General features: G+C 35.2%; 1 protein-coding gene across 9 annotated transcripts in view; it reads right to left on the reverse strand.

Annotated features, from left to right (window-relative positions):
• The window catches only part of ATRX (ATRX chromatin remodeler), a 284,010-nt gene that overhangs the window by 63,736 nt on the left and 204,011 nt on the right, over positions 1-16,263 (reverse strand). For all 9 annotated transcript variants that reach the window (XM_054470837.2, XM_054470836.2, XM_054470841.2 and 6 more), the window contains one exon: positions 6,697-6,805. In XM_054470837.2, coding sequence (XP_054326812.1) covers positions 6,697-6,805 — 109 coding nt within the window. The remainder of the gene's footprint in view (positions 1-6,696; positions 6,806-16,263) is intronic.

Genomic DNA, 16,263 nt, shown 5'->3' on the forward strand with positions numbered 1-16,263 from the left:
AGCTGAAAATATCAGAAGTAAAACCTGACAGAACTGAACGAGAAACAGAAAAATCCACACAATTATAGTTGGAGATTTCAATCTTCCTCTCAAAAACTGATAACCACATAGCTAAAAAAAATCAGCAAAAGTAAAGAAGAATACAAGAACCTCACCAAAGAACAAAATCTAATCAATATTTATAGAGCACTCTACCCAACAACAGCAGAGTACATATTCTCTTCAAGGGCCAGTCTACTTGGGACATAAAACAAAGCATAACAAACTTAAAAGAACTGAAATCATACAGATTATATTTCCTGAACATAATTGAATTAAACTAGAAATCCACAACAGAAAAATAATGGGAACCTCCAAACGCATGGAAATTAAACAACATGCTTCTAGCTGAGCCAAAGATGAATTCTGAAATAAAAATATACTGAACTAAATGAAAATATAACATATCAAAGTCTGTATAAAGCAGTGCTGAAAGGGAAATTTATAACACTAAATGCTTACATGAGAAAAGAAAAAAAGTCTCATATCAAATTAGTAATCTAAGCTTCTACCTCCAGAAAGTAGAACAAGAAGAGCAAAACAAACCAAAAGCAAGATGAAATTAAAATAGGAAAAAAAAAAAGAAGAAAATCAAGGGAATAAAACACTAGTTATTTGTAACAATTAATGAAATTGACAAACCTCTAGCAAGAAACACACAAATTACCAGTATCAGAAGTGAAACAGAAACTATCACTATAGACCCTAAAGACATGAAAAGGATATTAAGAAAATGCTATGAACAATTCTACACATATATTTGAAATTACGATGAAATGAACCAATTCTTACAAAAGCACAAACTACAACAACTCATTCAACATAAAATAGATCACTTGAATAATCCTAAAACTACTGAGGAAATTTAATTAGTGATTTTTAAACTCCCAAAAAAAGAAATCTTCAAGGCCAGAACTGGTTTCACTGGCAAATTTTACCAAACATTTAAAATTAACACAAATCCCCATAATCTCTGTCAGAAAATAGAAGAGAAAACAATTATTGACTTCTTTTATGAGGTCGATATTAACCTGATACTAAAACCAGACAGTGACAACACGAAAACAACTGAATATATAACAGTAACTCTCATAAATATCTCTCAACAAAATATTAGCAAACAGAGCCAATTATTATATAAAAAGAATTATCCTTACGATCAAGTGGAGTTTTATTCCAGGCATGAAAGGTTGGTTCAATATTCAAAAACCAATCTACATAGCACACCATATTAACAGATTAAGAAGAAAAAATAGATGATACAAACTGAGGCAGAAAAAGCATTTGTCAAATGTAAACACCCATTCATCACAAAAACTCTGAGAAAATTAAGAATAGAGGGGAACCGCCTCAACTTGATGAAGAGTAATTACAAAAAAAGTACAGCATGGCTGTGCATTCCTACTCAAAGAGGCTGAGGCAGGAGGATCCCTTGAGCCTAGGAGTTTGAGGCTGCAGTGAGGTATGATCACACCACAGAACTCCAGTCATGGTGATAGACAGAGAACTTGTCTCAAAACAAAAACAGAAACAAAAAAAACCCCCCCACCCAAAAAAACAACCTTACAGCTAACATCATAGTTAATGAAGACAGAATGCTTTTCTCCTAAGATCAGGAAGAAGGTAAGGATGTCCACTCTCACCATTGCTACTAACTATATTACTCTTAAGTTTTAACCAGTATGAGGTATAGGGAGGGACATAGCAATACTAAACATGCATAATAAACAGAGCTGAAAATATCGGAAGCAAAACCTGACATAACTTAAAGGAGAAACAGACAAATTCACAATTATACTTGGAGACTTTTCTTGCAGTAAGACAAGAAAAGGAAACAAACAGCATACAGATCATAAAAGAAGAAATAAAACTATCCCTACTTGAGGATAGTACAATGGTCTACTTAGAAAATCTCAAGAAATCTATAAAACAAACTCCTAGAACAAATGAAGTCAGCAAGATTACAGACAAAAGATCAACACAAAAATCAATTGCATTTCTATATTTGAGCAATGAACAATGGAAACAAAAATTAAAAATACAGTAACATTTACAATAACTCAAAAAAAGAGAAATACCTGGGTGTAAATCTAACAAAAGATCTACAGGACCTGTATACTGAAAACTACAAAAACACTGTTGGAAGAAATCAAAGATCAACTAATGGAGACACACTGTGTTCACTGATCAGAAAACAATAAAGTTATCAATTCTCTGCTGCTACAAGTATTACAGTTGAAAAATGATATCAATTCTCTACAAATTAGTAACAAGTTTAATACCTATTAAAATTATTGCAAAACTTTTGTAGAGCTAGACAAGATTATTCTAAAATTCATATAAAAATAGCTAAAACAATCTGTGAAAGGTAGAACAAAGTGGGAAGAATCATTCAATGTGATATTAAGGCTTAGTACACAGCTATAGTAATCAAGACTATGTAGTAATGATGCAGAGAAAGACATATGGAATAAAGGAATAGAATAGCAAACTGAAAAACAGCCCAAAACAAGTATAGCCAACTGATTTTTCACAAAGGTGCAAAACCAATTCAGTAAAGGAAGGATGGTTTTTTCTTTGTTCTGTTTTTTTTCTTTTTTTGAGACAGGGTCTTCCTCTGTTACCCAGACTGGAGTGAAGTGGTACAATCATGGCTCACTGCAGCCTCGATCTCCTGATCTCAAGTGATCCTCCCACATCGGCCTCCAGAGTAGCTGGGACTACTGGTGTGCATCACCATGCCTGGGTAATTTTTTTTTTTTAGGGACAGGGTCTCGCTATGATGCTCAGGCTGGTCTTGAATTTCTGGGCTCAGTCTCCCAAACCACTAGGATTACAAGTATGAGCCACTGCGCACTGCCACAGATAGCTTTCTTCAACAAATGATGCTGCAGCAATTGAACATCCACAGCCAAAATTATGAACCTTTAAACTTCACACCTTATACAAAAATTAACTCAATACAACATGGACTTAAACATAAAAGGTAAAATTATAAAACTTGTAAAATACAACACAAGAGAAAATCTTCAAGACCTAGGGCTTTGAGGAAGAGTTCTTAAGACTTGACATCGCAGCCATGATCAAAACAAAGAAACAAACATTGACAAACTAGATTTCATCAAAATTAAAATCTTTGTTCTCTGAAAGACCCTGTGAAGGGGATGAAAAGACAAGCCATAAACTGGCAGGAAGTATTTGCAAACCATATATCTGACAAAGGACACATATCTAGATTATATAAAGAACTCTCAAAACCCTACAATAAAAAAACAAGCAATCCAATAAGAAAATGGACAAAAAGACATAAAGAGATTTTCACCCAAGAGGATATACAATATTTGATGGCAAATAAACACATAAGATGTTCAATATAACTGGTTGTCAGGGAACTGCAAATTAAGACCACAATAAGATACCACTACATACCTATCAGAACACCTAAAATAAAAAATAGTGATAATACTAAATGCTGGTGAGGATGTAGAGAAACTTAATTTCTCATACATTGCTTGGTAGGACTATAAAATGGTACAGCCATTCTAATTAAGAGTTTGGCAGTTTCCTAAAAAAGTACTTACCATATGACCTAGCCACAGCATACCTGGGGATTTATCCTAGAGAAATGAAAACTTAGGTCCACACAAAAAGCTGGAACACAGTGTTCACAGCAGCTTTATTTATAATAGCCAAACCTGGACAAAATGAAAATGTCCTGCAATAAGTGAATTTAAAACATCTGTGGTACATCCATCCCATGGAATACTACTCTGTAATAAAAAGGAACAAACTATTGATACATGTGACAACTTGGATGGAACTCCAGGGCATTATGCTGAGCGAAAAAAGCCAATATCAAGGTCACATATAGAGAATGATACCATTTATGTGACAGTCTTAATATGACAAAATAATAGAGATGGAGCATAAATTAGTCATTGTCAGGGGTTAAGGTTAGTGACAAGGTTGGCAGTAAAAATGGGTGTGACTATAAAAGGGTAGTGAGAGAGACAGAGAGCTTTGTGGTGATGGAATATTTCTGTATCTTGACTGTGTATATATGGAAAAAAAGATATATGCAAACATTGAAACACTGTCAACTTCTTAGTTTTGATATTGAAATATAAGTATATAAGATTTAACCATTGGGGAAAATTAGGTAAAGGGTTCACAGGACCTCTCTGTACTTGCAAGTTCAGGTGAATCTATAATCATTTCTAAATTAAAAGAGAAACAAACCAAAAATAGTATCAAGCTAACGAGGCACTCTGAGACTGCTGAAAACTACTTCCAGGTCACACAAAACAACAACGTTAGAAATGGTCATTATCTTAACGTTTATTTTAATGTGTCTTTCAGATTGCTTTGGCATAAACAAGGATTATATTTACATCCTATTTATTGAAAATTACTGAGTCATGAAAAATTAGAATTTACAGAGATACAATCTAAAACGTTTGTTGATTTTTTCCTTGCTCTTTTCATTTTGTTTTTTGTTTCATTTTCTGTTTGTTTGTGGATTTTGAGAGACAGCATAACATTTGTGGATTTCATGTGTATGGGTTCAGCTACCCAAGAGCAACTCCCCAAATCCATAATATACATGTACAGGTTGAACAGCCCAAATCCGTAAGTCTGAAATCCTAAATTCTCCAAACTCCAAAACTTTTTGAGTGCCAACATGACACTCGAAGAAAATGCTCATTGGGGCATTTTGGATTTTAGATTTTCAGATTTGGGATGCTCAACAGGTAAGAATATAATACAAATATTCAAAAATCTGAAAAAAATCCCGTATCTGAAATGCTTCGGGTCCCTAGCACCCCCAAGCATTTTGGATAAGAAATACTCAACCAGTATATGCCTGAAGCATGAATTTGAATGAGATGCTTTTTGGCATATGTTTAGGGGTAATTCACTAGTGAGTAAGCCAAGCTGACAACTCAACATCTACATTTCAATGTTTTTCCCTACTAGTCATCAAGTATAAATGTCACGTGACAGATTATATGCCATTGTCGTATTTTAAAATTTGGGAAACCTAGCAAGCCAAAGGTTTAGATTATGTTTGAGAAATTTGAGTTACTCAATAAAATTACTTCTTCACACTCATGCACAAATAATAATTTGTTTAAACATGAAAAACACAGAATATAAAAATGTATTCTTTAAACAGTTATATAATCAATCATATACATTTATAATTTAACTATACTCAAATCATCCCTTTGCAAGCTCTTTTAGGCTACAGGTTTTCAATAATTAATAATCTTCCTAAAATGTAACTGAAATTTCTCTAGCCTTAAGCCTAGGTCTAGTTCATGATGCTGCTAAAATTAAAACATGTTTTAAACACACAGTATAATATTCTTCATAGTTTAAAATATTTATTAAGGCATACTTCAGCCATCTTTCTATTAAACTAACCCCATCTCCTTTATCCTTTTCTTAAATGCCATGCTTTCTTACGTTTGTGTATGTGTATACGTATGCATATATGCATATGTTTAGATGTATGTATAGTCATGTGCCACATAATGTTTTGGTCAATAACAGACAGCATGTACAAAGGCAATCTCATAAGATTATAATACATATTTTTACTTTATCTTTTCTGTTTAGATGTTACATACACAAATACCATTGTGTTCCAATTGCCTACAGTATTCAGTACAGTAACATGCTGTATAGTTTTGCAGCCTAGGAGCAATAAGCTATATCACAGAAAGCCTACTGGTGTACAGTACACTCTATGATATTTGCATAGTGACAAAATTGCCTAATGATGCATTTCTCAGAATGTATACTGGTTGTTAAGCAACATATGACTATATATAAAACTTTTTCTTTCCAAATGTAGCTTGATTTTGTCAATTACTAACAGCTTAAAACAATATCAATACACACACAAATTGCCTTATATCTACAGTTAACGATATTAAAATGGTCAATAAGCACATGAAAAGATGCTCAACATAATTTATCATTAGGGAATAGCAAATTAAAATCACAAGAGATAACATTACACATACATTAGAATGAGTAAAATAATTTTTTTAAAAAATGACAATACCACGTCCAGACAAGAATGTAAGGAAACTGGAACTCTCACACAACTGCGGATGGGAATGCAAAATTGTACAGTCACTTTGGAAAACTGCTTCATAGTTTCTTACAAAGATAAATGTAAACTTACTATATGACCCAGCAATCACAATCCTAGGCTTTTGTTTCATTTAAGTAAATACTTATGTTCACAAAAAAACTTGAACTTGAAAGCTTAGAGCAGCTTTGATTTTAATTTCAACACCTGGAAACAACTCAAATGTCCCTCAAGTGGAAGTAGCTAAACATACTGTGATATATCCCTATAATGGAAGACTATACAACAATTTAAAAAAAGTATTGGTATATGCAACAACGTAAATGATTCTCAAATAAATCTCACCAAGTGAAAGAAGTGAGACTCAAAAGGCTACAAATTATATGATTCCATAAGTGAATTCAGTGGGTAAGGAGTGATGACACTATTTTGCAACCTGACTGTACCTTGCATTTGCTAAAAACATTCAAATACACAATAAAAATAGTGAACTTTATGTAAATTTTAAAATTAATTATTTTAATGTTTCTATATATACAGAAAATTTTTCCTACCTCACATTAGTTTCATCATTAAATTCTTCAGCCCACTTCTTCCTTGACTGTGCAGTAGTGGAACCATCTAAACGGTAATAGTCAATGTTTCGAAGCCACTTTCCCTCACCTGAAAATTTAACAAAAGAACACAAAAGGAATTTGATATATTGCTCTGCTTACTAGTAAGAACAGATTTTCCACCTTGCTCATCATTTAAAAGTGGGTTATATACATTCTATTTGTATAGCAAAATACATTATATACTTTTCTTAATCAAGGAGTCATTACATTACAAATAAATTAACCACAGATTTCATTCAAATAGATAGTGATGAGCACAGGTATTTTTAAAACCTATTTCACCTACATGAGAATTTCTTAAAAGGTTTTCCTTGATTAGAATCCTTAAAACTATCAAAAGAATATGATTAAACTTACATTTCACTCATGAGGCATGCTTTAAGTTATATCTGTAAATGGCCACGTTTTTCTCCTTATCAACAACTTGATAATGATCAAATAAAAATGAGAGATAAAGAATGCCTTTATTCATTCACTGAACAAATCTTTACTGAATGCCTACTATGTGCCAAAAATTATTCTATGGGGTAGCTGCAAATTTCAGTGTATGTTTCCATTTCAAAAGTGGTGTGTGTGTATGTGTGTGTGTGTAAAGGAGTACGACTTTATGAGTTAATGATATGACATGTCAATTTTAGACAGTGAGGTAAAGTTTTTTTTTTCCTTTAATTTACACCAGGAAGAACTGAGGTGAAATTTTACCCAAGACTTGCATTGATACTAAAATACCAAGAGATTAAGGGCTTATGACATTTTTATATTTTATCATACATAATTTCTATTCTAATTATTTAACTGTGTAAACGCAATGCTACTATTTCCCATCCAAGCAAAATTCTATCATGCCCCAGAGCCTTAAAATAAAACAGTTAACAAAACTGAGATTTATTTATGTCTTTCCAGCAAGCTCTTTAAATTTAGTACATTAGTTAAAAAAAAGATGCTTTTCCATGTTTCTTACCTATATCTTCACTGATACAGAAAACCCAGAATTTCCTTGTTAAAAATTCATTAATGCTTATGAAAGTTATTTTATGATTTTTTTTTTCAATTAGAAAAAATGGCATACACATCCAAGGAAAAAAAGAATTTGAGATGGAATGTTGGATAAAAAGCTAAGAGGCTGGAGTCACATTTGCATTAATTGTTCACTTGAACAGGATAATTATTAAAATAAATAATCATAAATGAATGGAAAATGATATGACTATTTTAAAAAGCATTTCAACATACTCACCTTTTATTATAATGCAAATGAATATCTCTAATACCACCTCGATGAATCCAACACTTAAAAACTGATAGAGTCATTATAGGTTAGTAGTTAAGAACACAGACTTTGGAGTGACACTCCCTGAGTTTAATCTCAGTTTCACCATTTACTAACATTTTCACTTATGGCAAGTAATTAAACTCCTTGTGCCTCAGTTTCTTTATCTGTAAAATGAAGATAATCAGAGTACCTATTGCATAGGGTTGTTATGAGGATTCAATGAGATAATATTTTAAAAACTACTTAGAATGGTGCCTGTCACATGGTAATTAAAAGCTTACTGAGTTCTTAATATTATCACTCAAGATCCCATGACAAATTACACCTGCCTCTATTATGGCATATAATATATGTGTTTGTTCCTCTTCTACACCATGATTTCCTGTAGTACCCCTTAAATCTTGCTCAGTGCTCAATACACAGTGGTAGTGGTAATGGTAGTGGTAGTGGTAATAGTAGTAACTCAAAGGCAGACCAATCTGATTAGTAAACATTTACTAAAGATAATTTACAAAATCAGAAATAAACTAGCAAGCATATAAAAGAAGTACAACCCTATTAGTGGTCAAAAAATTATGAATGAAAACAATGACAACTGTTTTTACCCATTAAAGATGAAGAAAATGTAGTTACAATACATATTAAGATAAGCATTTTCCATTTATTGATGGTAGTAAATTGGTATGTTTTTGTAACATAGGCTTTTCAATAATGAAAAACTGCCAGAACATAGACTCTAATAAAATGTATACTGATAATAGAAAAAAATATATTCAAGCTTATATTTAACTACAGTCAAATGTAAAAATACACGTATAAACTACACATATATATGTTAAAGATATGCCAAAAACTCACCCTAGAAACAAAGAAAGCGGGGAAATGAAAAAGATAAAAAGTGCAAGTATATACCTAGGAAAATGCCTAACTAGAACATCATTCTCTGTATAAAAAAACTAGGGAAGTTCCAGATAAGGGTAATTTATTCCCTTACCAGTTCAACAAGTATTTACTATGGACCTACTACATGTCTAGCTTGGTGCTAGACAAAGAGTATACAAAAATGGGTAGTAATGAACCTGTCTTCAATGATACATATCTTTATGAGACAGACATAATACAACATGGAGCACTCTGGGAAGCCCCGTGGAGTTATCTGTTCTCTCACACTCCCCATTTCCCCTTACCCACAGGCCCTGGCAAACACCATTCTATTTTATGTCTCTACAAATTTCACTACTCTAGGAACCTCATAATAGGAATCATGTAATATTTGTCCTTTTTAGACTGGCTTAGATCACTTGGCATATTGTCTTCAAGATTCATACATGTTCCACCATGTGTCAAAGTTTCCTTCCTTATTAAGGCTAAATTATGTTCCACTGTATGTATATGCCACATTTTGTTTATCCAGTTATCTGTCGATGGACACTTGGCTTGCTTCGATGATTTGGTCATTATGAATAATGCTGCTATAATGTGGGCATACAAATACAAATACTTCTCTGACACCCTGAACTCAACTGTTGTGGGTATATACCAGAAGTGGTACTTCTGGATCTCATGGTAATACTATTTTTAATTTTTTGAGGAACACCACACTATTTTCCACAGCAGCTATACCATTTTACATTCTAACCAACAGTACACAAGGGTTCCAATGTCTCCATATCCTCACCAACTCTCATTATTGTTTTTTCATAGTAGCCCATCCTAATGGGTGTGTGGTGGTATCTCATTACAGTTTTCATTTGCATTTCCCTAAGGATTAGTGATGCTAGGCATCTTTTCATGTGCTTCTTGGCCATTTGTATATCATTTTTAGAGAAATGTCTATCAACTCTTTTGCCCATATTTAAATCATATTATTTTTGTTGTTGTGTTGTAGGAATCCTTTATGTATTTTTGATATTAACCCCTTACCAGATGTATGATTTGCAAATATTTTTCCCATACGGTAGGTTGCCTTTTTACTCTGTCAAAATAGTAAATTTTATGTTATATATTTACCACACTACTAAAAAGAAAAAACTACCTATAAGAAGAGCCCAGGCTAAGATGGCTTCAATGCTGAATTCTAACAAACATATGAAGAATAATTAAGCTCAATGCTTTACAAACAATTCCAAAAAACAGAAACAGGAACACATACCAACTCATTAAATCAGAGCAGTACTGGGGAAGGAGGTGGAATAAGACGGCTGAATAGAAGCTTCTACTGATCAACCTCCCAGCATAAACGGCAAATGTTATGACTATCTACACAAAAAAGCATCATCATAAGAAACAAAAATCAGGTGAGCAATTATAGTACCTGATCTTAACTTCATATCACTGAAAGAGGCACAGAAGGGGAAAGACAATCTTGAATTGCCAATGCCACTGCTACCTCAACCCCCAGAAGTGGCCACGTGTCATGGGGAGAGAATCAGTGCACTTGGGGGAAGGAGAGTGCAGTGATCATAGGACTTTGAATTGGAACTCAGCCTACGCCCATGAAGGGAGCATATAAACCTGCCCAAACCAGAGGGGAATCATCCATCACAGTGATCAGAACTTGAGTTTCGGTAAGTCACGCCACAGTGGGCTAAAGTGCACTGGGGTCCCAAATAAAACTGAAAGGCTATCTAGGCCACAAGGACTGCAACTTCTGGGCAAGTCCTAGTGCTGTAAAGGGCTTGGAGCCAGTAAAATGGGGGCACTCGACTTAGTGAGATACCACTGGGGCGGCTAAGAGAGTGCTTATGCCACCACTCCTCACTCCTCCAATTCGAAGCAGCGCAGCTTAGAGCTCCAAAAGAGACCTCTGCTTTCTACTTGAGGAGAGAAAAGGGAAGAGAAAAAGCACTTTGTTTTGCAACTTGGATACCAGCTCAGTCACAGTAGGACAGGGCCCTGGGCAGAATCGTGAGGCTCCCATTCCAGGCCCTAGCTCCCTGGGCCAGAAGGCAACCCATTGCCTTGAATCGAGGGACCCAGTCATGGCAGGATTCATCACCTGCTGACCAAAGAGCCCTTGGGCCCTGAATAATCAGCAGCAATAACCAGGTAGTACACATTTTGGGGCATGGATTAGATGGAAATGTATTAGGTTATGGTGAGACCCAGCATATTAGAAGTTGTGGTGGCTACAAAGAGAGGCTCTTCCTGTTTGAGAAAAGGAGAGGGAAGAGTAAAGGGGACTTTATCTAGCAGTGTAGCTACCAGGTTGGCCACAGTGGACAAAAGCAACAAACGGGCTCTTGCGTCCCCAATTCCAGGCCTTAGCTCTTGAACGTTATTTGTGGACTGAGCCTGGGACAGAGTAGAGCCCACTGCCCCAAAGGGTGAGTCTCTGGCCTGGCAGCATTCACCAAAAGCTGACTAAATAGCCCTTAGGCCTTAAGTGAACACTGGCGGTACACTGGCAGTACTCTCTGCGGGCCTGCCCTGGTGGTGGCCACGAAGAGAGGCTCCTCTGCCTGAGGAAAAGAAAGAGAAGAGTAGGAAGGACTTTGTTTTCTTATTTCTGTGCCAGTTTAGCCATAGTAGAATAAAGCACTAGGTATATTTCTAACATTTCTGGCTCCAGGCCCTGGCTCCAGAAAGCATCTCCATACCTGCCCAGGGACTAAGAGAATTTGCCAACATGAAGGGAAAGACCCAGTACTGGCAGGCTTCACCACCTGCTGAATGTACAGCCCTTGGGCCTTGAGCAAACATAGGCAGTAACCAGGTAGTGGTTACAGTGGGCCTTGGGCAAGACCCATTGCTCTGCTGGCTTAAGATCTGACCAAGTGCTATACCCATAGTGGTAGTCACAGGGGTGTTTGTGTCACCCACCCCCCACCCCTAGCTCCAGGCAACTCAGCACAGACAGACTCCATTTGTTTGGGAGAAAGTAAAGGAAGAGAACAAGAGTCTCCATCTGGTAATCCAGACAATTCTTTTGGATCTTATACAAGACCACCAAAATGGTACCTCTACAAGGCTGCAAGAACTACAGCGTTACTGGCCTTAGGGTGACCCCTAATGTGGATACAGCTGCAGTGACTAAAAAGTTAGATCACAACACCCAAGTCCCTTCAAATACCTGGAAAGCCTTCCCAAGAATGACAGGTACAAACAAGCCCAGACTGCAAAGACTACAATAAATACCTAACTCTTCCTCTTCAATGCCAAGACATCAACGAAAATCCATAAGCATCCAGACCTTTTAGAGAAATATGACCTCATCAAACGAACTAAACAGGGAATCAGGAAAATCCGGGAAAGACAGAGATATGTGACCTTTCAGAGAGAGAACACAAAATAGCTGATTTGAGGAAACAATGAAATTCAAGATAACACAGGAGGAATTCAGACTCCAATCAGATAAATTTAATGAAGAGGCTGAAATAATTAAAATGAATAAAGCAGACATTCTGGAGTCAAAAAATGCAACTGACATACTAAAGAATGCATAAGAGTCTCTTAATAGCAAAATTGATAAAGCAAAAGAAAGAATTAGTGAGCTTGAAGATAAGCTACTTGAAAATACACAGTCACAGGAGACAAAAGAGAAAAGAATAAAAAAGAATAAAGCATGCCTACAAGGCATAGAAAATAGCTACAAAAAAAGCAAATCTAAGAGATATCGGTCTTAAACAGGAGGTAGAGAGAAAGACTGGCGTAGAAAGTTTATTCAAAGGGATAATAACAGAGAAACCCAAATCTAGAGAAAGATACTAATATTCAAGTAGAAAGTTATAGAGTATCAAGCAGATCTAACCCAAAAAAGACTACTTCAAGGCACTTAATAAACTCCCAAATGTCAAGGATAAAGAAAGGATCCTAAAAGCAGCAAGAGAAAAGAAACAAGTAACATACAATGGATCTCCAATATGTCTGGCAGCAGACTTTTCAGTGGAAATCTTTCAGGCCAGGAGAAGAGTGGCATGAAATATTTAAAGTGCTCAAGGAAAAAACTTTTACCCTAGAATAATATAAATGGAAAAAATATCCTTCAAACATAAAAGAAAAGTAAAAATTTTCCAGACAAACAAAAGCTGAGGGATTTCATCAACACCAAACCTGTCCTACAAGAAAGGCTAAAGGAAGTAATTAATCAGAAAGAAAAGGACATGAATGAGCAATAAGAAATCCTCTAAAGGTACAAAACTCACTAAAAACAGTAAGTACATAGAAAAATACAGAATATTATAACAGTGTAACTGTGGTGTATAAATTACTCTTATTATAAGTAGAAAGACTAAATGTTGAAGCAACAAAAATAATAACTACAACAACATATCAAGACATAATACAATAAGATATAAACAGAAACAACAAAAAGCTAAAAAGTGGGGGAACAAAGTTAAGGTATAGAATTTTTATTAGTTTTCTTTTTGCCTGTTTATTTCTTTGTTTATAAAAAGTGTAAAGTTGTTATCAGCTTAAAATAATAGGTTATAAGATAGAATTTCCAAGCCTCATGGGAGCCACAAACCAAAAAACATATAATGGATAAACAAACAAACAGACAAAAAGGAAGAAACTAAACCATACCACTAGAGAAAATCACCTTCATTAAAAGGAAGATAAGAAGGAAGGAAAGAAGACAAGCCCAAAAAACAACTAGAAAACAAATAACAAAATGGCAGGAGTAGGTCCCTACTAATCAATAATAACATTCAATGTAAATGGACTAAACTCTCCAATCAAAAGACAGAGGGGCTCAATGGATTTTAAAAAATACCCAATGATCTGTTGCCTACAAGAATACACTTCACCTATAAAAATACACATAGACTGAAAATAAAGGGATAAAAAAGGACATTCCATGCCAATGGAAACCAAAAAGAGCAGGAACAGCTATACTTATATAGGACAAAATAGATTTCAAGACAAGAACTGTAAGAAGAGACAAAGAAGGACACTATATAACGATACAGTTCAATTCCACAAGAGGATATAACAATTTAAAATATATATGCACTCAACCCTGGGAGCACCCACATACACAAAGCAAATATTGTTACAGCCAAAGAGAGAGATAGACCCCAATACAATAATAGCTGGAGACTTCAACACTACACACAGAAAATCAACTAAGAAACATCACACTTCATCTACACTATAGACCAAATGGACCTAATACATATTTACAGAATATTTCATCCAACAGCTACAGAATACACATTTTTTTCCTCAGCATGTCAATCATCCATATGTTAGGTCACAAAACAAGTCTTAAAACATCAAAAACAACCTGAAATAGTATCAAGTATCTTCTCTCACCACAGTGGAATAAAAGGAGAAATTAATAACAAGGTATTGTGGAAACTATACAAATACATAGAATTTAAACAACACATTCCTGAATGACCAGTGGGCCGATGAAGGAATTAAGAAAGAAATTGAAAATTTTCTTTAAAAAATGATAATGGAAACACAACATACCAAAAAACGTAAGACACAGGGAAAGCAGTACTAAGAGGAAAGCTTAGAGCTATAAATGCCTATATCAAAAAAGAAGAAAAACTGCAAATAAACAATGTAACAAGGCATCTTAAAGAATCAGAGGCCGGTCGCGGTGGCTCATTCCTGTAATGACAGCACTTTGGGAGGCTGAGGCGGGTGGATCACCTGAGGTCAGGAGTTTGAGACCAGCCTGGCCAACATAGTGAAACCCTGTCTCTACTAAAAATACAAAAATTAGCCGGGCATGGTGGCGGGCGCCTGTAATCTCAGCTACTCAGGAGGCTGAGGCAGAAGAATCATTTGAACCTGAGAGGCGGAGGTTGCAGTGAGCCGAGATTGTGCCACTATATTCCAACCTGGGCGACAAAGTGAGACCTTGTCTCAAAAAAAAAAAAAAAAAAAAAAAAAAAAAGAAGAAGAAGAGAAGAGAAGAATTAGAAAAGCAAGAACAAACCAAGCCCAGAATTAGTAGAAGAAAAATAAAGATCAGAGCAGAAATAAATAAACTTGAAATAAAGAAAACAATACAAAAGATCAATGAAACAAAAAACTGGTTTTTTGAAAAAAATACACAAAACTGACAAACTTTGAGACAGACTAAGCAAAAAAGAGAGAAGACCCAAAAAAATAAAATCAGAGATGAAAATAAAGATATTACAACTGTTACAGCAGAAATTCAAAGAATCATTAGTTGCTATTATCAGCAACTATATGCCAATAAATTGGAAAACTTTAGAAGAAATGGATAAATTTCTAGACACACACAACCTACCAAGATTGAACCGTGAAGAAATCCAAAATCTGAACAGACCAATAAAAAGTAATGAGATTGAAGCCATAATAAAAAGTCACCCAGCAAAGAAAATCCCAGGACCCGACAGCTTCACTGCTGAATTCTATCAAATATTTAAATAAGAAATAAGACCAATCCTACTCAAGATATTCTGAAAAGTAGAGAACAGAATACTTCCAAACTCATTTTACAAGGCCAGTATTACCCTGATAACAAAACCAGATAAACACACATAAAAAAATTAAACTATAAGCCAATATCACTGGTGAATTCTGATGTAAAAATCCTCAACAAAACAGTAGCAAACGGAATTCAATAATAAAATGATCATCCATCATGACCAACTGGGGCTTATCCCCAGGGATGCAAGAATGGTTCAACATATACAAATTGATGTGATACATCATATCAACAGAATGAAAGACAAAACCCCTATGATCGGCTGGGTGTGGTGGCTCACGTCTGTAATCCCAGCACTCTGGAAGGCTGAGGCAGGTGGACCACTCGAGGTCAGGAGTTCAAGACCAGTCTGGCCAACATGGTGAAACCTCATCTCTACTAAAAATGCAAAAATTAGCTAGGCGCGGTGGCACATGCGTGTAATCCCAGCTACTCGGGAGGCTGAGGCAGGAGAATCACTTGAACCTGGAAGGCAGAGATTGCAGTGAGCCAAGATTACGCCATTGCACTCCAGCCTGGGCAACAGAGCCAGACTGTCTCAAAAAACAAAACAAAACAAAACAAAACAAAAACAAAAACAAAACAAAACAAAAAAACAACAAAAAACAAAACCATATGATCATTTCAATTCATGGCAAAAAAGCATTTGACAAAATTCAACATCCCTTTATGAAAAAACACTAAAAAAACTAAGTACATAAGCAACATACCTCAAAATAATAAAAGCCATCTATGACAGACCCATAGCTAGTATCATACTAAAGAAAGAAAAACTAAAAGGCTTTCCTCTAAGATCAAGAACATGACAAGGATGCCC

Source organism: Pongo pygmaeus, chromosome X (genome assembly GCF_028885625.2).
Source record: "Pongo pygmaeus isolate AG05252 chromosome X, NHGRI_mPonPyg2-v2.0_pri, whole genome shotgun sequence".
NCBI classification, from domain to species: domain Eukaryota; kingdom Metazoa; phylum Chordata; class Mammalia; order Primates; family Hominidae; genus Pongo; species Pongo pygmaeus.